At 43.2% G+C, this 22,492-nt stretch overlaps 1 protein-coding gene and 1 non-coding gene across 3 annotated transcripts in view; both read right to left on the bottom strand.

Annotated features, from left to right (window-relative positions):
• The window catches only part of HAVCR1 (hepatitis A virus cellular receptor 1), a 76,019-nt gene that overhangs the window by 17,957 nt on the left and 35,570 nt on the right, over positions 1 to 22,492 (bottom strand). For both annotated transcript variants that reach the window (XM_036312847.1, XM_036312846.1), the window contains 3 exons: positions 7,842 to 7,899; positions 4,475 to 4,813; positions 677 to 757 (listed from right to left, as the gene is read on the bottom strand). In XM_036312847.1, coding sequence (XP_036168740.1) covers positions 677 to 757; positions 4,475 to 4,813; positions 7,842 to 7,887 — 466 coding nt within the window. In that variant the 5' untranslated portion in view covers positions 7,888 to 7,899. The remainder of the gene's footprint in view (positions 1 to 676; positions 758 to 4,474; positions 4,814 to 7,841; positions 7,900 to 22,492) is intronic.
• On the bottom strand, positions 17,315 to 17,457 carry LOC118659457. Its single transcript, XR_004968573.1, has one exon. It is a non-coding gene; the product is annotated as a small nucleolar RNA SNORA57 (small nucleolar RNA).

The following is a 22,492-nucleotide window of genomic DNA, read 5'->3' as shown; positions in this document are numbered from 1 at the left end:
TCAGTGGGTAGAGTGTCGGCCTGCGGACTGAAAGGTCCCAGGTTCGATTCCGGTCAAGGGCATGTACCTGGGTTGCGGTACATCTCCAGTAGGAGATGTGCAGGAGGCAGCTGATCGATGTTTCTCTCTCATCGATGTTTCTAACTCTCTATCTCTCTCCCTTCCTTTCTGTAAAAAATCAATAAAATATATTTTAAAAAAAAAAAAAGAAAGAAAGAAAGAAAATCTGATCAGAAAAATCAATGAGCCTAAAAGCATGGGACCGACTGGCAATTCTCAGAAGGAAGATGGGAGTGAGTGGGTGGATGCAAAGAGATCAACTAAAGAACTTCTATGTATATAAGCATAACCCATGGACACAGACAATAGTGTCATAAAGGCATAGGGTGGGGAGGGGAGTGGATGCAGGCTGGAAGGGGTCAATGGGGGAACACAAGGGAATATCTGTAATACTTTCAACAATAAAGATTTTAGGGAAAAAAAGTGAGTCCTCCTATTCTGAAAATACTTATAGTTACAAAATCTGGCTATGAGACTGGAGTTCACAGACGCTATGAAACCCTCGCTTGGGGCCACCTAAGAACCCTTACCCTGAATTGTACGTTTTAACACATGCCCTGGGTGGTTTCCACCCTTTTCCTAAAAGGCCTCTGGCCTCAGAAACAAATGGCTTTACCTGTCTTGAGGTTCTTCGTGGTCCCTGGAGTTGTAGGAGCAGAGCTGAAGACCTTAGGTGGTGTTGGAACAGTGGTTGGAGCTAGAAATCAACATGAAAGCAAGGGTTAATCAAGCAACAGGGAACAAGAGCTTTGTGCTGGGCCTTTACATCAAAATAACCAATGAGAGACTGTCCCCAAGCAAAACTGGGCACTAATTTGCCCTGAACTATGACCTCCTATCCTTGGTTAATGAGATCCTTACAGGGGAGGGCTTGAGGACAAGCCAAAGAAAACAGAGATAGCTGTATTGCAAGAATGTATATGAGGACGTTCAGAGGGGATAAAGGATACCCAGGGTTAACACTGAAGCACTCTGAGAAGACCAACCACGCATATCAGATTTACGTATCTTCGTCAATATCGCGGAGGTGGGGAAAATGTCTAGAGCCTGGACCTGTCTTTGTCCTCTCAGTGGTGAATGACTAAATTAATAAATAGTTTCTGGGCCCAGAAAGTTAAAACTCTATTAATTAATGCATAGCATTCATTTCAGTCTTGAGGATACCCTCCGAAGAGACCTGCACCCTAAATGAGGACTAACTCACACCCACTAGCATAGATAAGATCACACAGACACTTTATCTATTGGCTGGAAGGTGGACTAGACCACAGGTAGTAACTTTGTCTCTTTCCAGGGTCAGATAGGGTGTTGGATTCAAAACCACTCACGGTACGTCTCAGAGCTACCCAGAGAGTGCTGTCACTAGACTTAAGCCCAAACCCAGTGCCTGGCAAAAATGCAGATCATTGAAGGCCTGATTCAAGAATGTGTACATTCACCAAGCACCATTTTTTTTTTTTTTTACAAGAAGCTTCCTTCAAACTCAACTCTACTAACTATAAAAGAAACCCCTAGAGCAGTGGTTCTCAACCTTCTGGCCCTTTAAATACAGTTCCTCATTTTGTGACACAACCATAAAATTATTTTCGTTGCTACTTCATAAATGTAATGTTGTTAGTTATGAATCGTAATGTAAATATCTGATATGAAGGATGGTCTTAGGCAACCCATGTGAAAGGGTTGTTCGACCGCCAAAGGGGTCACAACCCACAGGTTGAGAACCACTGCAGAGTAGACAATTGGTTTGAATGTTTTTCTTTTTAGAGAATCAGTTTAATACAGAATTAAGCCCATCTGTGCCTGGAGCAGGCTGAAGTCTTTTTCAACAAATATTGGTATCTATTACATGCAAGGCATTAGTCTTAAGCAGAGGTCAGCAAACTTCCTGTAAAGGGCCAGACAGTAAATGTGTTAGGCTTTGGGGGCCCTATGGTCTCAGTGCTCAGCTCTGTCAGTGTGAATGCAGACACAGTCCAGACAGTACAAGGATTGGGATAGCTGTTCCAATAAAGCTTATCTATAAAACAGTCAGTGGGCCTGTTTTGAATGTGACCTGGTCGTGGGCTATAATGTTGGCTGAACCTGATCTAAGCTGTAGTCAGAAGCCTTTAATAAGTATACAGTCTAGAAGGAGAACCAAGATGACGGCGTAAGGTACAGACCTGTGCGTGCTGCCTCCCACAACAACATCGAGACTACCAACTATAAGACAAACAGCTATCATTCAGAACCATGGGAAAGCTGGCCCAGTGGAAGCTCTACAACTGGAAGGAAAGAAAGAAGAGCATTGAGACTGAGTAGGTTGTGCAGAGGCGCCAAGACCAGAGGTACGGAGTCGCGCGCCAGGCGGGCTGCAACTGGATGCGCGGTTTTTTTTCAATCGGAAGGGGCTACAAACTCCCGAATCCACTGAGCTTGTTTGGGGCAGGATTCTGAGGTCACAGACCCCTACATGGAGAGGCAGGACGGCCTTGCAACGGGCTGGAGAGCGAGGATGGCTGTCTCGTGGAGCTGCTCACCAGCACTCGGGGATGCGGAGACATGGAGTCGTGGAGAGACGAGGAGTCGTGGAGGCACCATTGCCCCTTGCTCTGCCCTGGTGATTCCTGGAGACCCCGCCCTACTCAATTTACATCCCCGCCCAAGCTGTGCCAGTGGCACAAAAGGAACCACCTGCGCTTTTGCAGCCCAACCCAACAAACTGCAGATTTCAGCTCCTCACATACATAAGGGACACACTCAAGAAGCAGAATCAGGTTCGGAGGAAGCCGGAGCCGGACCCAGCAAATGCACAAACAGGTCCACCAGATCCAGTCTCACATGGGACGCTGGGAGACAGCAGACAAGCAGTCTGTGCACTTAGTAGAAAACGAAATCCAAGCAAGCATACCAGATATTCAGCCACCAAGAACGCCTGGAGATTTTGTCCAGCAAGGAGCCGCCCAACAAAAGACAGAATGCCAAACTTCGTGTTGCTAAGGCAGCCCCCGTGAGGCTGAGACGGCCCCCATGAGGCTGAGACAGCCCCGGTGAGGTTGAAACGGCCCCTGAGAGGTTGAAACGGCCCCAGTGAGGTTGAGATGGCCCCGGTGAGGTTGCAATGGCCCCAGTGAGGTTGAAATGGTCCCTGAGAGGTTGAAACAGCCCCGGTGAGGTTGAAACGACCCCAGTGAGGTTGAGACGGCCCCAGTGAGGTTGAGAAAGCCCCAGTGGGGTTGAAACAGCCCCGGTGGGGTTGAGACAGCCCCGGTTGAGACAGCCCCGGTGAGGTTGAGACAGCCCCGGTGAGGTTGCAACGGCCCCAGTGAGGTTGCGACGGCCCCAGTAAGGTTGCAACGGCCCCAGTGAGGTTGCGACGGCCCCGGTGAGGCTGAGACAGCCCCGGTGAGGCTGGGACGGCCCCTGTGAGGCTAGGACGGCCCCTGTGAGACTGAGACGGCCCCTGGGAAGCCGAGAAAAATACCACATGATCTCACTCATTTATGGATAATAAGGACCATTATAGACTGATGAACAAAAATGGATACAGAGGCAGAGCAGCACTGAGCAGACTGTCAAACTACAGTGGGAAGCCTGGGGAGGGTTCAGGGCGGGGGTAGGAGATTAACCAAAGGACTTGTATGCATGCATATAAGAATAATCAATGAACACAAGACACTGGGTGGTGGGGGAGGCCGGGGGAACGTCAAGGGGGGTGGGAGGGAAGGAGACATGTGTAATACCCTTTGTAATACTTTAAGAAATAAAACAAAATTAAATAAATAAATAAAAAAGAAGTATACAGTCTAATTCTTTCCCTTCATTTAAAAACCTAATATAGAGGGGAAAAGCAAGCATGCAAAAAAAATCTGATTAAAGGAGCATAAGGAACAATAAAGAAGAAGAAGGTAGGGCAGAGTGTGGAGGTGGGACTATATATGCTTATGCAATGTATATGCAACAAGATTGAGTTGGTAAATGTCAAAGTTAGTAATGTATCTAGTTGACAATATCTTATACAATATTGTCTACTTTATACATTTGAAAATCTCCCTTGTAGGTTTAAAATGTTAAGAAAGGTCATTTTATAAATTTTCAATGACATCATCTCAGAGAAAAAGTACAGTTGTTTACATTGAATAAATTCCGTTTGAGAAAAATGTTCACCTCATGTCCCTATGGAGCTGTGAATGCCTCTTCATGAACTAACCAGCATTTTTGAAGCACTGCAGACTGGGAAGGCCCTCTAGCCTATGCTCTTGACTCTAGATTCTTTTAACACTTCATTCTACACAAGTAATTTTATTTCCCCAAAGTTATTAAAAAACAGGATTGAGGAACCTCCTCTTTCTTTCTTAAAGGAAGAGAATACCACCACCAAACAGTAAACATCTCAGTTCATGCACATGAAGTGATCACAGGAAGACAAACTCACCTGGCTTCATCTCCAAAAATATATGCCCTTTATAATCATTAAACAACCCTGTGAACTCAATACGGCAACAATAGGTGCCAGTGTCAGACAGGGCTGCATTCTGTATGGTTAGAGACAAATCCCCTCTGGGAATGATTCCATTCATCCTATAACGTTTGTTCTTCTCAAAGGTGATACGGTAGCCATCAGTCGATACAAGTGTATTTGAGCATTTGGATAAAGGGCAAGGCCCTCGGCCCCAGCACATGGGTGCGATTTCATCAGCTGTTGAGTAGGTACACGGTAGCGTGACAGACTGTCCCGCCACTCCAGTCACGCGTGTCTGAGAAACAACAACATCTGCCAATAAAAACAAAACCGCGTGTGAGGCCTCAATATTTGAATTTTACATTTATGTCCACTTACTTCTCTTGATATGGTTTATTTCATTTGTAATCATGTGACTTTAATCTTAAATATAAAAATGTTTTTATGTTTTACTGTTTACATCTTCATCAGCATTTTGATAGTTGTAAATAACATATAATTCAATCTTATTTCTTTTTTTTCTTTTTTTGTTAATCCTCGCCTGAGGATATTTTTCCATTGATATTTAGAGAGAGTGGAAGGAATGGGGAGAGACAAAGAGAGAGAAAGATCAATGTGAGAGACACACATTGACTGGCTGCCTCCTGCAGGAGATCTGATCAGGGCTGGGATCGAGCCTGCACCCGAGGTACATGCCCTTGACCAGAATTGATTCTGGGACCTTTCAGTCCATGTGCTGATGCTCTATCCACTGAGCAAAACCAGCTAGGGCTAAACTTATTTCTTTATTTAGGATTGTTTCCCAATAGGATAAACTTCTAAAATAGAAATTATCAGGACAAAGAGCAGAAATATTTTTATCAAATTTCTCTCCAAAATGTTGAAACAAATGACACTCTATCAGTACTGGGCATCGAGCCCAAAACCCAGACTGATGAAAAGATATATTTTAAATAAATAAATAAATAAATAAAGTATTGTTGGGCCCTGGCCAGTAGCTCAAGAGATTAGAATATCATCCCAATACGCCAAGGTTGTGGGTTTCATCGCCAGTTATGGCACACACGAGAATCAACCAATGAATGCATAAGTAAGTAGAACAACAAATCTATGTTTCTAATCAAAAATTTAAATATAAAAATAATAAATAAAGTATTGTTGCCTATGGCAGAAGTCTCATGAACTTGTTGCCTTATAGGCAGAAGTCTAATAAACTTTCAGGTATCGATTCTTAGAAAATAGGTTTCTAATGGTTCCAGAAGAGCCAAGGCTGATCGTGCTCTTGAGGAAGGTCCAAAAAAATCCAAGTAGAAATCATTCTCATGAGTAGATGAGCATGACACTTGAGTGAGGCCCACTTCCCATGGTGAACCCAGAGAACTGGGGAACATTCAATCAAGTGCTAAATTAAGCCACTTAAAAACAAAAACTCTCTCCAGTGCTAGTGGCATTAAAACCCCATATTGTTGCCCGCCAGGTGTGGCTCAGTGGTTGAACATCAGTCTATGAACCAGGAGGTCAAGGGCCAATTTCAAGTCAGGGCACATGCAGGAATGCAGGCTCAATCCCCAGTAGGGGGCGTGAAGTAGGCATCCTATCAATGATTTTCTCTAATCATTAATGTTTCTATCTCTCTCTCCCACTCCCTTCCTCTCTCTGAAATCAATAAAAATATACATATTTTTAAACCCTATATTGTCAAATGTAGTCAAGTTGGTCCTTAAATGAAATCTGAGATGTACTAATTAATCTTATTTTTTTATTTTTAAGTTATAATTGATATACAGTATTGTATTAGTTGCAAGTGTACAAAATAGTGATTAGACATTTATATAACTTGTGAAGTGATCACCCAATAAGTGTAGTACCCATTTCACACCATTCATAGTTATAAAAATACTAGGAGCCTGGTGCACAAGATTCATGCACTGGTGGCGGGGGCATGGCCTGTGGGGATCAGCCCACTGTAGGAGCGCCACTCATCCCAGTAAGCTGAGTGGTGCTCCCACTATGGGAGCACAGTGACCACCAGGGGAGCAGCCCCTGTGTTGAGCATCTGCCCGCTGGGGGGCAGTGCACATCATAGCGACAGATCTATTGGTCATTCTCCTTGTTCTGCAGTTCAGTTGCTGGGCTTTTATTTTATAAGATTATTGACTGTATTTCCTATGCTGTACTTTACATAACCCAACTAATCAGCTAGATTTAGACTGTGAGTTTCAAAATGCTCTGGGAATAAAATGCTGATAGTTACATAAAATAGGAGTCTTTTCACTGGATTTTTATAATATTTGATTATGCCTAACATCATTTGTAGATTACAAATACAGCATGCTAACATAAAAATTTAGTATGGAAGTATAATTTAAATGAACTTTTCCCCATAATCACATCACATCTGGTGATTATTATTTTTAAATTTAGGTTGTGTCTATTCCTAACATTTTCTCTATCTCATAGAATGTTTTGAATTAAAGTATAGGGTATCCCAAAAAAGTATACACACAATTTGAATAATTATAAAGACAGTATTTATTTCAATACATTTCATTTTCAAAAGTCAGCTATTGGCTATTAAAGTGTCTGTATAAAAAAAAAAATAAAAAAATAAAAAAAAAATAAAGTGTCTGTATAAAAAAAAATAAAGTGTCTGTATAAATATTTTGGGACACCCTATATATTATCTTTACTTTTTTAAAGATTTTTTATTGATTTTTAGAGAGAAAATAAGGGAGAGAGAGAGAGAGAAAGAGAGACATTGATGTGAGAGTGAGACATTGATAGACTGTTCCTACATGCCCCCTACCTGGGATCCAGCCAGAAACCTGGGCATGTGCCCTGACTTGGAATTGAACCAGAGACCTTTTGGTGCCTGGGGAGATGCCCAACCAAAGGAGCCACACTAGCCAGGATATATCTTATTTTTAAAAGAAATATTTGCATTTGATTAAAAACACACACAAAAATTTACAAAATAAAAGACTGGTCTCTTTTCCATTCTATCCCCAAGTTTTCTTTCCATTTCCTCCTACACCATGAAAACGCTGGTACTCTTTCTTACAAAAATGTGAAAAGTCCATGTATTCCTGACTACCTACCCACCCCCTCTTTCTTAAACAGAAATGGCAGCATACAACAAAATGTTATACTTACCCTTAGGTTTTGTGATTCATACCATTTAAGGAATTACTTTGGAGTAAGATTTCAGCCTGGTTCTTTGCTCACTAGTTGACCCATTACCTGCCAACAGAGTCCAAGCACATACATCTTGCTCCCCCACACCCACACCCACATACACCCTACACTCCCCCATGCCAACCCCAGCCCACCTCTCACTTACCTGCCCAAAGTAGTATGAGGCTGGGGAAGGCTACCCAAGAAGGCATGATGGTATCAGCCTAAAGGGAAGAAAAAAGAGAAAATGGACTGTTTGCTGTGCCCCCAACAGATGGTATGGGGACACATCTTAATTCTCAGATTGCAACTTTTCCTTTCACCCTAACTGCATGCATCACATGAGCCTACCCTGCTATGGATGGGAGACCACATACAATGGCTTCAGGTCTCTGTTAGCTCAGGGTGGCTGAGAGCTCTGTACCTCCGACAGGCAGGCAAAGCTGCCCTTGGAAGTAGCCCCTTATTTCCCAGCTCCTTTCCACACATAAAGTCCACACTGACTCCCGATGCTCAGAGAGGAGATTAGGAAGGAAACAGAGCCAGGCTCAGTGGGGGGACACCAGAGCAAAGACCAGCCCTCCAATGGTCCTGATGCACTTACCCTTGTGCTCTGAGATGACCGTCTACTGGACCTTTGGTGAGTAGAGGGTACTTATTGCTCTGTGGCCACAATGGCTAGTCCCTAGCCTCAGTTATATCGCCAAGTTATCTATTAACAAGGATTAAGTCGGAATGTGAATCACTGTGTTTCATCACTCATGCTACAGGAAGCAACGACTCAGACTGCATTTTATTGAAGGATGTCAGGAGAACATTTCAGAAAGCAGAATGTGGACCAGGCCTAGTCCTCATAGACCCAGACTCAGAGAAAAGCCCCAAAACTGAAAGTCTACCGTCCTAAGTGGGGGGCAAAGAGAGGCTGGCAAAAGAAGCAGCCACTCTAATCTGGCAACTAAGTTTAGTAAGAAAAACTCACATGCAAGCTTCTTCTCTGGTGACTGCAAGACAAAATGGATGCCCACACTCCTTGATGAGTAATGGGTGGGGATAGTCATAGATACTATTAAGTATCAATGTTTCTTTCTCTCTGTCTCTCTCTCCTTCTGTTCTCTCCCCCTTCCTCTCTCTAAAATAAAAAAAAAAAAAAATTAAAATATCTTTATTAGTTTTGTTATACTCTGGGACTCTGCCATAGCCCAGTAGGTCAGTGATAAGGATTTTCTAACTTAATTCAATTCAACTCTTCCACAGTTTTTACTATTATATTGAGGCTGACAAATATACTAAGGATAAAAATGTCCAGGATTGTACATTCAGATAGAGACACAAGTAAAGTAAACACTTAACTAATAAAATTGTGCAGAATGATATAAATGGCAAAATATAATTAGACCATGTCACTCCCCCACTTACAACCCTCCCATAGCTCTTTCAGAAAAAAGTAAAAAATCCTAACTCCTAACCTAGATGCAAAGGCCCAGTGATCTGACCTCTGCCCAACTCTCAGATTTTTCTACTATCTCTTCCCTGTCCACGGGGCTCCAGCGACTCATGGTTCTTTCAAATGCATCCCTACTTTAGTACCTTCTTGCTGGTGGTGCTCTCTGCCTATATCCCCATTCCTTTAACCATTTCCAGACTTCTCTTTTTCATTCTGTTCTCTGCTTACATGTCACCTCAGATATTCCTCATCACTCTGTTTTGTTTTCTACACTGCATTTGTTACCTCCTTTTCTATGATTTGATGCTGGGGTCCAACCCCAGCAGGTCCAGGGGTCCCCAAAGGTGTGGACGGAGTCGGCGAAGAAGGAATGACAGGGAGACAGCGTTCAGTTGATCAGCAGCCTAGCCAGGATCTCTAGCCAGGATCTCCAGCCAAGTTCTGCCTTCTAATGTCTTGTTACATCTGTATTTATACTAGTCGATTTTAATCCTGTCAATTTCTATTGCAAAGGTTAGGGCGTTTCTTATCTCCATTCCAGGGAGTAAAGATTATGTAGCTTAAGCGTGATTGTTCGTAGTTAAAGTGATTAACTACCCGCCTGGCACTTAGTTAAGAAGTTTTTTTTGTTTTTTTTTTTTTTTTTAAATTGCATTTAAATGTTCCATGCCATTTTAGTTAAGAAGTTTTATTCCCTCCCTAACTTCAAGGAAAAATCCTTACCTGGGGAAACAACCTTTCTCGGAGAGGTGACCTTGGTTAAAACACATAGCGCTAAGGGGAACAAACATATTAAGAACAGTATGCTATATACGCCAGGTCCTTTGAAACATATGCTGTGCAGATGTTTCTTTCCTGCAGCGACTGTGTCAAGCAGCAAGGATGGACCGGCTTCCGGCAAATGTGTGTGTGATAGCTGGTTTGGCTCAGTGGATAGAGCATCAGCCTGCAGACCAAAGGGTCCAGTTCCATTCCAGTAAAGGGCTCTGCAACCTTGGTTTCAGGCTCCTCTCAGGCCCCAGACCTGATTGGGGCTTGGGCAGGAGGCAACAAATCAATGTGATTCTCTCACACTGATGTTTCTCTCTGTCTTTCCCTCTCTCTTGCACTCTCCCAAAAAATCAATGGAAAAAGATCCTTGTGTGAGGATTAACAACAACAAAATGGTGGTTAGTATAAATGAGGAAGTTAATTTTTTTCATTTAATTTTATTTTAATTAATTTAAATTTAGGGAGCATTTGAGATCTTTCTCCCCAGCATCTGTTGTCAATTTGGCTCAAATCAAAACTTATAATATTTTAAATAAATTAATTTTCATTTAAATAGCCATACATGGCAATAAAATAAAATAAATTTTAAAAGAAAAAAAAAAGCCACACCAGGTTATTGTGTATGCTCCATACACACATGTTCATTTCCATTTCTATATTTTATAATGCCCACTTCAGCCCTGGCTGGTTTGGCTCAATGGATAGTGTCGGCCTGTGGACTGAAGGGTCCCAGGTTTGATTCTAGCCAAGGGCACATGCCTGGGTTGCAGACTCAATTCCCAGTGAGGGGCATGCAGGAGGCAGCCAATCAATGATTCTCTCATCATTGATGTTTCTATCTCTCTATCCCTCTCCCTTCCTCTCTGAATTGAATAAATAAATAAATAAATAAATAATAAATAGAGTAACTTTATATAATGCCCACTTCACAGATGAAGAGAGGCTGAGCAAAGGAATGTGTCGGCTCTAAAGTCACACAGCCTCCAAGTAAGCCTAACTATGCAGGTCTTCCTCACTGATGTTGCCCAGGAGAAGCTTAAGCAACTGAGATGTATAAGCCATGAACCCATTTGCATGAGACCCTATCTCGCAAGAAATTCAAAGCACTCTAGTTTATGTGAATTTTCCCAAATTTTTTAAATAGATTTTTAAATTATAATTGACACAAAAGACTATCTATATTCATTTCAGGAATACAACAGAGTGACTAGACATACAAACCTTACAAAGTTATCCCCATGATAAGTCTAGGACCCGTGTGGCACCATACATAATTATTCCAATATTATTATTTTTAAAATATATTTTACTGATTTTTTTACAGAGAGGAAGGGAGAGGGATAGAGAGTTAGAAACATCGATGAGAGAGAAACATCCACCGATCAGCTGCCTCCTGCACACCCCCTACTGGGGATGTGCCCGCAATCAAGGTACATGCCCTTGACCAGAATCGAACCCGGGACCCTTCAGTCCACAGTCTGACGCTCTATCCACTGAGCCAATAACCGGTTAGAGCTATTCCAATATTATTGACCACATTCCCTCTGCTGTACTTTACATCCCTGTTACTTATTTTATAACTGGCAGATTGTACTTTTTCATTCCCTTCATCTTTTACACCTTCCCCCACCTCCCCCACCCCCATCAGGTACATATTAATTTGTTCTCTGTATGTATGAGCTTGTTTCCATTTAGTTTTCTTTGTCCTAGTTTTTACATTCTACATATAACTGAAAACTGATGGTCTTTTTCTTTCTCTGTCTGCCTTTTGTCACTTAGCATACTATCCTCTAGGTCCACTTTGTCACAAAAGGCAAGATTTCATTCTTTTTATGGCTGCGTAGTATTCCTTTGTACATATGTAGCTCGTGTTCTTTACCCATTCATCTACTGACAGATGCCTAGGTTGCTGCTTGTGCTGAATGAAGGGCATTTGGGAGAGATTGCAGGGCGTGCCAGAAGCAGGCCGTCACTCCTGTAGAACGTGAGGCTTTTCGGGGAGACTATGTGGGCTCTTGTGAAGGGTCTGGAGCTGCCGGAAGAGGCCCCAGCAAGGTGAGCTGGTTGGGTGGGGCAGGGTCTCAGGGAAAAGCCAGAGCAGGGCAGACAGTGTAGGCCAGGTTAATAGAGAGAGATTTTGTGCCTGCCTGCTCAGGGCCAGCTGGATGGGAGAACTCAACAAAGGGACAATAGCACTCTGTCCCCTGAGAGAGTTCCTACCAATCCCTGCCCCTCTAGCCTGTGCCCTAAGGTTAATCCATTGAGTTCCTCCCTTAGGTCCCAGGCACTTCTGGAGCTGTTGCCTCTGTGCTGGAGCTTAGAGGGCGGGAGTTCATGGTGCTAGGTCTCCTATAACCCTTCCTCCATCTCAGACATAATCCTCACTGGTGCCCAAAGCTGGATGTTGCAGGAACTCTTGGCACAGGTGCCCCATGCTGTGGAGCCTGGAGGTGGTCAGACCTCTGACTCTTTACTGGGGACCTGTGAAGCCCAGCTATCCCTCCCATTCATTCATCACTACACCAGGGGTATGGTACCTGCCCAAACCACATATCCACCCTCCTACCTGTCGCTTTGAGGCACCTTCTTTACACCTTTAGTTAGAGAAATTCTGCTCAGCTAGTCTTCAGGTGGTCCTCTGTGATGGGTGTTCTATAACTCAGTTTTAATTCTGATGTGCTCCTGGGAGAAGGTGGGTTCAAGATTTACCTCCTTGGCCACCATGACTCCACCCCCCCAACCACCACCCCACCCAGTATTTTCCCTAATTTCTATTGGCTTAAACATTGTTGTCCTAATGTGCAAGCAACTAAATTCGATTTTCTCTTCCGCATAAATTTCCAGAGGATTCCTTTCTAGCTCCTCTGATGCTTTGTCACCAATCCTTCCCCCAAGGGTTTTTATGGATAAAGACAACTTTCTTCCAGCATTCCATTCTTTATCTCTTGGCCACACCTTGACATCAGACCATTGGGAAGTATCTTTGAAGGTCAGACTTCTCCAGTCTGCCACAATCTTCTTACTAAATGTATCTACTTCCTAACTTAAATAGATTAATGGACTGGAACAACATTTGTTCTCTGCTAGGCTGTCTTTAAGATTCAGCACAGAGCTTGATTTTGGGTCAGACTCTGGAGCCTAAATGCCACGCAAATTTTGAGACTGTTTATATCTGAAGGGATCTTAAACTACTGGGGCCAACTCCTCAACTGATAATGAATAAACTGAGGGCCAAAAAGAGGACTAGAGGATGGGACCCACAGAAGACACACTGTGGGGCCAACATAGAAGAGAAAGCCTAGAGTGCCTGCTCCTACTCAACTGTTCTTGTCTCTCAACACACATTATTTCACCAAATATTCATTGAGCACCTAATGCTAAGCAATGGGGCATCTGATGGAAGAAAAAGAAAAAAGCAAACCTTTTTACCCTCAAAAGTGTAGGTAAACAAGCTGCTACCTTTAATAAAAAATGAAGTAGATCCCTGGCTGGCATGGCTCAGTAGTTTGATCGTTGGCCTGCGCACTGACGGGTCTCGGGTTCAATTCCTGGTCAAGGGCATGTACCTGAATTTCAGATTCAATCCTGCTGCCGGCCTAGTCAGGGTATGTGCGGGAGGAAACCAGTCAATGTGCCTCTCTCACATTAAAGTTCCTCTCTCTCCACCCTCTCTCCCTTTCCCTGTTTTGTTTTGTATTTTTTTTTTTTGGTTGGGGTTTTTTTTGGGGGGGAGGGCTCTGAAACCCAGGTATCCCTCCCATTCATTAATCACTATGCCCACCCCTTCCACTCTCTCTAAAAATCAATGGGAGGAAAAATATCCTCAGATGAGGATTATTAAAAAATAAAAAAGGAAGTAGAGCTACACTGTGCCCCAATATAATTGATATAAATCTTTCCGATGTTAATAGCATGTCCATGGCCACTCTGGGTTTTGAACTTGTGTATGACAAAAAATGTCAGAAAACTGGGAGGGACAGCTGGGCTCCTCTCACAGCCATAGGGCAGTCCCTGTGCACTGTAGAACGTTTTCTAAGAAATCATGAGAGTAACATGACTTTTCCTTCCTAAAACCAAAACAATGGGTGTTGTCTCCTTAGAAACATTGACAATATCGCATCTTTGCTTTTGGATGAGTACTTTCACTTGCAACCAGTGTGCCTTATTGTATGATCACATGATTATGAGACATTTCCCCCACATTCAATTTTGGAAAGATGGCTGGGTCAAAGAGACTTAATAGCATTGGTATTTTGCTATTTATTATTATACAAAATACTGTAAAATATTTTCTGAAGGTGACCCAAACATAAAATAAGCATTTTTAAATTTATTATGTGTTGGTATCTTTATTCTTTGGTTAATCCTCACCCCAGGGTATTTTTCCATTGATTTCATTTTATTTATATTTTTTAGAGAGTGTGGAAGAAAGGAGGAGAGACATAGAGAAACATTAATGTGAGAGAGATGTGAGAGACACACATTGATTGGTTGCCTCTGTGGACGAAAGGGGCCATACGCTGACCTGACAAGCTCAGGGAAGGCCTGCGTGGCAGCCTAGCAGACTCAGAGACCTAAAATAACCACAAAGGATGGTCTGAAATTAAACTTTAACTAAAAGCAGTTATGGTGGGCAGTTATGTCCTAAGCCAGTATCTTCACTGACAAGATCAACTTTGATCCTTACTGAGCCCATTTGCCTTTTTGCCTCTAAGATAACATACCCTTGAAATGTCTGGGTAACTTGTAACTTCCCTTTTTCTGGAGCCCCTGGGGCACAACCAAATGTTCTGGGCACCAGGACAGATACTACAAATTCCTTCATTATCATGTTAATTGATCCTGCACCCAACTAAGTATGTGTCCATCATTTTACTTTTTATCCTATCACAGAGGTTCCCCCCCCCCACCCCCCACCACCCACCCCCCCCCACCCCCCCCCCCCCTCCCCTTCGTTTAATCCCACCTCCTTAAATGTGTCACCAATGAATTTCATGTATAAATACGGATGTAACCCTGCCATTCTCCGGAGCACTATCTCAATTCGTTGAGGTTCTGCTTCCCGGCATATGTCGACAGTTTGGCTCAAATAAACTCACAAAAATTCTTTACAGGTTTCAATGGTTTTTTTATGTTAACACCTCTCACATGCGCCCCATCTGTCCAGGGCTGGGATTGAGCCTGCAACTGAAGTATATGCCCTTTACCTGCAATAGAACCTAGGACTCTTCAGTCTGAGGAGTGACACTCTTTCCACTGAGCCAAACCCACTAGAGTAATACGCATTTTAAACAAATCCCACCACCACCACCATACATGACTAGTTTAAATAATTAAAAAGGTTTTTTTAAAAAAAGGTTTTAAAAAAAGCTCACTGCTTTCTCTGGGAAAAGAGAGTCACACCAAAAGCAGAAGGAATTTCAGCAAGAACTAATAAAAGAAAATCATTACTGTGAGTAAATGAGTAACTTGGAATGCCCTTAATAGTTCCAGTCAATGTAACTACAGAAGATCCAGAAGCCTAGAACTAACATTTCTGACTCATGCTGCTCTTTGCACAGGTTCCAGAAAAATCGGCCCAAATCTGAGCCATCCTTAAGCTTGAGAACTTTCCACCCTAATGGTGCAACTGTCCTTTTCCCCACTTCCCACTGAGTCCCAGAAAAGGTTGGTGGAAAACCTTAAAAATAACAGATTTAAGGCATCTCAACTTATCTCCAGAAGGATCCACACTTTCTCAATAGAAATCTGGAGACAAAGTAATGTGGTTTAGTTTAATTTTTTTAATTTAAATGAAAATGAAGTAGGTTTTTGTTATGTTGTTTTTTTCAGCCTGTAAAATACCTCATCTGGTTGCTTTTGCATATTAAAGGCAAAAGTGTATGTGAAGGTATTCGATAGCAAGCACAGAAAATGCACCAAATAAATTTTAGCTTTGATAAAACTTTCTAAGAAAAAGATTGAAAATAAAATTTAAATTTAAATGGAAATAAGCTCGAGGGACACCCCGAAGTCAATTGCAGCACACCATGCAGATGATGCGGGATCACTCCTAGACCACGCACAATAAAGTTAGCCTGGATCTTTTTGCTGTGGCAGGGCCCTGCCTTCAGTTTATAAAAAATAACACAACACCTGTGCAGCACCATAAAGGGAAGTACAAACAAGGAACCGCTTGAATTTCTGCTTCCAGAATTTCAAACCTAGAAAAAGGAAAGACAGATAAACCATAGTAAGACCTTACTTTTTCAGTCTCAAAAGATAAAGGGGCCCCTCTTTTCGCAGCCCATGAGTCTCTTAGGCAGAGCTCTGGGAGAGAAAAAAAGCCCTAACGCACTTCCATAAACAGATCATATATTCAATATTATTACACTGTGATTAAGTTACCACTTGTCATCTCCAGGGCACTGGTCGCAGCTTTTCGTTCCTCTTTCTGCCATCTGTCTCATTCCAAGTACTTGATGGAAAGTGGATCCCACTCAAGTTCACTGACAGCTTGACCTTTAATTTACTTAACCTGTCCCAGGCTTCATATCTTTCTTTCTTTTTAAGTGAAAGAGAGTTTGTTAGTGAAGCACTGTGACAGAGTGGCTACGCCACAGACAGAGCAGCCTTCGTTTCTTTCTATGAAGTGGGGGGCAGGCAGGAAAACACTGCTGTAATGCTTAACCGTGCCTTTTCATTACAAAAGGAAATGGAGATCATGGAATCCTTACAGAATCACCTAAAAGGTGTGGACGAAAGGGGCCACACGCTGACCTGACAAGCTCAGGGAAGGCCTGCGTGGCAGCCTAGCAGACTCAGAGACCTAAAATAACCACACAGGATGGTCTGAAATTAAACTTTAACTAAAAGCAGTTACGGTGGGCAGTTATGTTCTAAGCCAGTATCTTCACTGACAAGATCAACTTTGATCCTTACTGAGCCCATTTGCCTTTTTGCCTCTAAGATAACATACCCTTGAAATGTCTGGGTAACTTGTAACTTCCCTTTTTCTGGAGCCCCTGGGGCACAACCAAATGTTCTGGGCACCAGGACAGATACTACAAATTCCTTCATTATCATGTTAATTGATCCTGCACCCAACTAAGTATGTGTCCATCATTTTACTTTTTATCCTATCACAGAGGTTCCCCCCCCCCCCCTTCGTTTAATCCCACCTCCTTAAATGTGTCACCAATGAATTTCATGTATAAATACGGATGTAACCCTGCCATTCTCCGGAGCACTATCTCAATTCGTTGAGGTTCTGCTTCCCGGCATATGTCGACATTTTGGCTCAGATAAACTCACAAAAATTCTTTACAGGTTTCAATGGTTTTTTTACATTAACAAAGGAAAAAATGAAAGTCTATATCTTGACCATTTGCTCCTGTGGGGTAAACGTATTCATTTGGGTATATTTTTCCAGATTTTTTTTTAACCGGTGTCCCTTCACTTGACGATAGAACCAGGGGACTGGAAACCATGGGCAACAAAGACCTGATACCAGGGGCAGAGCTTTCCCTCTGCCTCCATATAGTTCTGGGACCAGGACCATGTGCCAGGTCTTAGCAAGAAGAGGAGGGTCTCCCAGACTTTTTTAAGGTAAAGAAAAAAGGTCTATCACTTATATATACTATTCTAGAACATTCTTTTTAAGTTATCAATAAAGCATTCCCCTCTGACAAATGGCACAAGCTTTGTCAGAATAAGGGTTTCATCTGCTTCCTCACTGTTCTATTCAAAGGGACTAAAATAGTACCTGATAAAGTAGATGCCATAAATGTTCACAGAATGAATGGATGGAACGAATTCTCCTGCAGTCAGACTAGAAGTTCTATGTGGTCAGAGATGTGTCTATTTGGTCTCTCTCTCTGGTCTCAGTATCAGACTACCTGGCACATAGTAAGTACTAATAAATATTTGTTAAATTAGGCAAACAGCTCAAAGATGAAATCACCCTGAATACATCTTACCTGCCTCGGTGTGCTGATGCACCACAATAATCAACTATTCCCCTATCAATGGAAAGAGGTTTTTGCAAACATCATTGCAATGATCATCCGGGTGTACGTACCCTTGTTTAAAGATTTCTGTGGGTAAAAATCTCCTTTGGAGGGAGCCACTGATGTGGTCTAAGTGTCTTCTGAAGTCCCTTCCCTCCAGGTGACTAGCATCATGGCATGCAGCACAGCAGCAGGTTGGTCATCACCAAGGCAGGGGCAGTTTTCAGACAGTGATGGGTGCATATTGGTGATTGATTCCCTATGTGCTGGGGAGGGCTCAGCAGAAAGGGGGAAATGGACAGGGAGGAACAGACTTCCAAGAGCCTGACATGGGAGATGATGCAGAAACAATAGCCACTTTTGCCTACATAGCAACACAGATTGAGCTTAGGGTCTGTGAGTTCTTCAAGGAGTGAGGTGACTGCCCTGACCGGTTTGGCTCAGTGGATAGAGCATCGGCCTGTGGACTGAAGGGTCCCAAGGTTCGATTCCAGTCAAGGGCATGTACCTTGGTTGCGGGCATATCCCCAGTGGGGCATATGCAGGAGGCAGCTGATCGATGTTCCTCTCTCATTGATGTGTCTAACTCTCTATCCCTCTCCCTTCCTCGCTGTAAAATATCAACAAAATATATATATTTTTTTTTTAAAAAAAAGGAGGTGACAGAATTCTGTCTGAGTACTTCAATGGAAAAGCTTTCCAGAAAGCTACCTTTCTAGGTATTTAAGATTTTCATTGCAAAGATATTTAGTAAATTTATCTTATGTCTCACACAGAGGCAACAAGTAAGGAGGCAGAGCTAGTCTCCACAGTCTTGGAATGGGAGCTTAGGGACCACTGTCTTCCCTCCAAGGGATCTGAGGCTGACTAGTACAGATTGCTGCAGCCCTTTGTCTTCCTTCCACCAGGAAACGGAATTAGCATCCCAGTCACTGCTTCTTCTTCTGTGAAAACATGGCCCTGGTTCTCTCCTTGAATGGAGAAGTTGGTCAGAGACGTTTCCCTCTGAGTTCACTCCAAGCAGAACTTGACAACATACACAAATGCACTTCCTTTTTCCCCAGGAGCTCCTGCCACACCACTGCTTTCTGGACCGGCTTCTTTGCTGAAGAAGGAGAATGTAAGTTGGTATCTGTAGGAGAGCCTTCATTCAAAGAAGCTTGAACGTTGAGACTCAAAGGAAACCTTCAAGGCCATCTAGTCTACTCCAGGAGTTTCTTCACCTTTTATGAGTCAACCTTCTCTTTGAAAATCAGTGGCCCCTTTAGACTTTCTGTACCAAAAAGGCATGCATATATCTTAGCACGGAATTCCCCCTATCCCTCCCCCCTCCCCTGCTCCCCGCCCCTGCCCTTTTCAGGAGCTTCGTGGACACATCATGGGACTGAAATTCCTGGAATTCAGGAGACCCCACATTAAGAATTCCTACTTGACAGAGGAGCTCATTTGTGATCTAAAGCCCTGATTATCAGTCTCTGAGTTGAGTAACCTGTTGGCTGCAATGCAGAGGTAATGTAATAACATGTCTGAATACTGGGTAGGTCATGGTTCAATCGTTTTGTGAGCTAATTACCTTCAGAAAATGGAAAAAGGATGCTGGGTAGCTGTAGGCAGAACCTTAAGGTCAGTCAGCTGACACATCTGACAGTTTTCGAAGAAGACGATACAAACTCAAAAATAAAGCTGGGGCCTGGCTAGTGTGGCTAATTGGTTGGAGTGTCATCCATGCACCTAAGGGCCATGGGTTCCATTCCCATTCAGGGCACATACCCAGGTTGCGGGTTCACTTCCTGGGGGCACAACCAACTGGTGTTTTATTTGTTGTTGTTGTTGTTTTTTCTCTCTCTTTGTCAGTCTCAGCCCTGGGAGAGTGACTTTTGTCTTAGAAACTTAGACGCCAAGGGTTCTTTACAAAAGGCAAGTGAGATCACAGACTGAAGAGTTTCTCCAAACCCGTGGTCTTTCTCTGTCTTTCCTTCCTGCATTTTCCTGTCACCCACCTTTGTGCCATCAAATGCATTTTTCAATATATTTTTATTTGTTTCAGAGAGGAAGGGAGAAGGAGAGAGAAACGTCAATGATAAGAGAGAATCATTGATCGGCCGCCTCCTGCATGCCCCACACTGGGGATCAAGCCCACAACCTGGCATGTGCCCTTGACCAAACTTGAACTTGGGACCCTTCAGTTCGCAGGCCTATGCTGTATCCACTGAGCCAAACCAGCCAGGGCTCCGATACATTGACTACAAACCTCCAGCTTGTTCAGCGTGTGCCCTTGCAGAGCACCACAGAGCTAGAAGTTACCCAAGAGATCACAGCCAACCTCTTCATTTATAGACAGAGAAACTAGACCCGAGAAGCTTGATTTGCCCAAAACACAGGATTTCAAATGAGAACACAAGTCCCTAAGCTCCAGATTGTTCCACTATAAACCATGTTTCATGAACTTGATATTTGCCCTTGATATGTCTGCCCGCATAAAAACTAATAACCAGCAAATGCCCATATTCAAGTGTAAGGCAGACTCAATTAACTATGGGCTCAGGGCTTATATTTGTGAAATAGCATGTGGTATGTGAATTATCTCTCAATAAAGCTGCTAAAAAACATTTTTTTTTTTTTCAGCTAAATTCTGACCAGGGCTCTCTCACTGGGCATTTGCTAGGGTCACTCTGCCAACTTCCTGCCCCTGACAGGACCAAGTTTACTGTCCTCCCTCTAAGAAGTCCTTTCTGTCTGCCAGGAAGAGTTCTAGAATTGAGTGCAGGCCTGCAGTGGCTTCTGGCCTTTAAAAAAATTACTGCAAACATTACGATGCCCCTCCTTGTATCTTCATCTTGCACTATCCAATTGTCATCCTCCAAGTACTTTTTTAGGCTCAGCAGATTCAGCATTTGCCAGACAGAGCAAACTCCATCTCAGCAGTCCACAGTATAAAACAAAGAAGGCGACCTTAGCCGTGGTTCTCAATCTTCTGGCCCTTTAAATACAATTCCTCATGTTGTGACCCAACCATAAAATTATTTTCGTTGCTACTTCATAACTGTAATGTTGCTACTGTTATGAATCATAATGTAAATATCTGATATGCAGGATGGTCTTAGGCGACCCCTGTGAAAGGGTCGTTTGACCTCCAAAGGGGTCGCGACCCACAAGTTGAGAACCACTGTCTTAGAGTAAATCTCACAGGCCAAAGGGACTTTTTCTTTGCTTATTTTTACAACTTGTGGAAGAAAACGTTTAGTCCTCAGGAAGCCCGGGGACAGTCAGCTCAACAGCTGCGGGCTGGCTTCCTGAGCTTTCAAACATGTGGCAGCGTCCATGTTTCCCTTCCCAGGGCTGCCACCAATATAATGCTGTTGCCATGCAAGCCAGACACAGGAAAGATCTGCTATCACCCAGCGTCTGCCCACCTGTCCCAGCCCGCTATCGATATTGTTTTAGTCTGTACCTTTTATGTTTTGCAGAGCTCTCTTCACACAGAACAAGAGCACAAGTTCTCACCTTCCCTTGCCAAGTCCTTCCAGTTCAGTGGTACTCCCTCTCCGCTACACATTGAAATCAATCACCTTGGGGGAAAAAAAAGACAGACTCTTTCTGGCCCCACAGCTGAGATTCTGATTGACTTGGTCTGGGCATGCGTAGTTGGCCACGCTTCCCAGGTGATTCTAATGTACAGCCAAGGTTGCAAAGCACAGGTCTCAGCTGGTCATATGAAGAGAGTGGTTTCTATCTCATAAAAAAGTTTTAAACACTCTTAGCTCTTCCTCTGCCTCTTCTTCCCCAGCACCCATAGAAAGGTTCTAGGAAACATTCTTTGACTGTATTCCCCAATTTTCATAGGTATGTACTAAGCACCTGCAATGTGTAAGCTGGGTGTTGAGAAACAGCAGATGCTGCCATCAAAGAGCTCAGTATACAAAGCATCCTCAACCCACACATCTCTAATACAAAGCACTAAGTTATAGGGTCACTATAGAGTCACAATTTATGCTTGTAGTTTGGACAGACTCCATTTGACAAGCCTTTGCCCTGGCTCAGGGGCTGTGCCAGCCAGAAAAATGAAGGGGAGTGTGTCTGTAATTCACCCAGATGTGCCCCACATGCTAAGTAGGGCCCTGGCCTCATGCAGAATGACCCAAGCTAGGCGATAGCACCGTGCCTGGCATATTTGTCTAGTGGCTAAAAAAGGCTCCACAGAAGTGTTCACAAGAGAAGATTAATTCTGGCTAGAGAGATGAGGTCCAGCAGGGTTTAAGAGGTGACATTTGGGCTGAAACTTAAATATATTCCCAGTGAAAATACAGGAGACAAGCTTTCCCCAAAGATGGGTTGAGCTTCAGAGCAAGAGTGGGCATTTGTGGCATTTGTCTCTACTAGAGTACAGCGGGGAAGGCTTGCATGAAGCAGACCATGGGAAATCAGTGAGGGGCTTATAATGGATTAGAACCTTTTACCCACTGGGAAGCAGTGGGGGGATTTTCAGTTTACCTGGAACACAATCAGATCTTGGTTTTTTATTATTTTTTCATATATTTTTATTTGAGGGGAAGAGGGAGGGAGCAAGAGAGGGAGAGTAAGGGAGGGAGGAAGTGAGAAACATCTATCTATCTA

The sequence above is a fragment of the Myotis myotis genome, unplaced genomic scaffold, assembly GCF_014108235.1.
Source record: "Myotis myotis isolate mMyoMyo1 unplaced genomic scaffold, mMyoMyo1.p scaffold_m19_p_6, whole genome shotgun sequence".
NCBI lineage: Eukaryota > Metazoa > Chordata > Mammalia > Chiroptera > Vespertilionidae > Myotis > Myotis myotis.
This window is presented reverse-complemented; position numbering and strand designations above follow the sequence as displayed.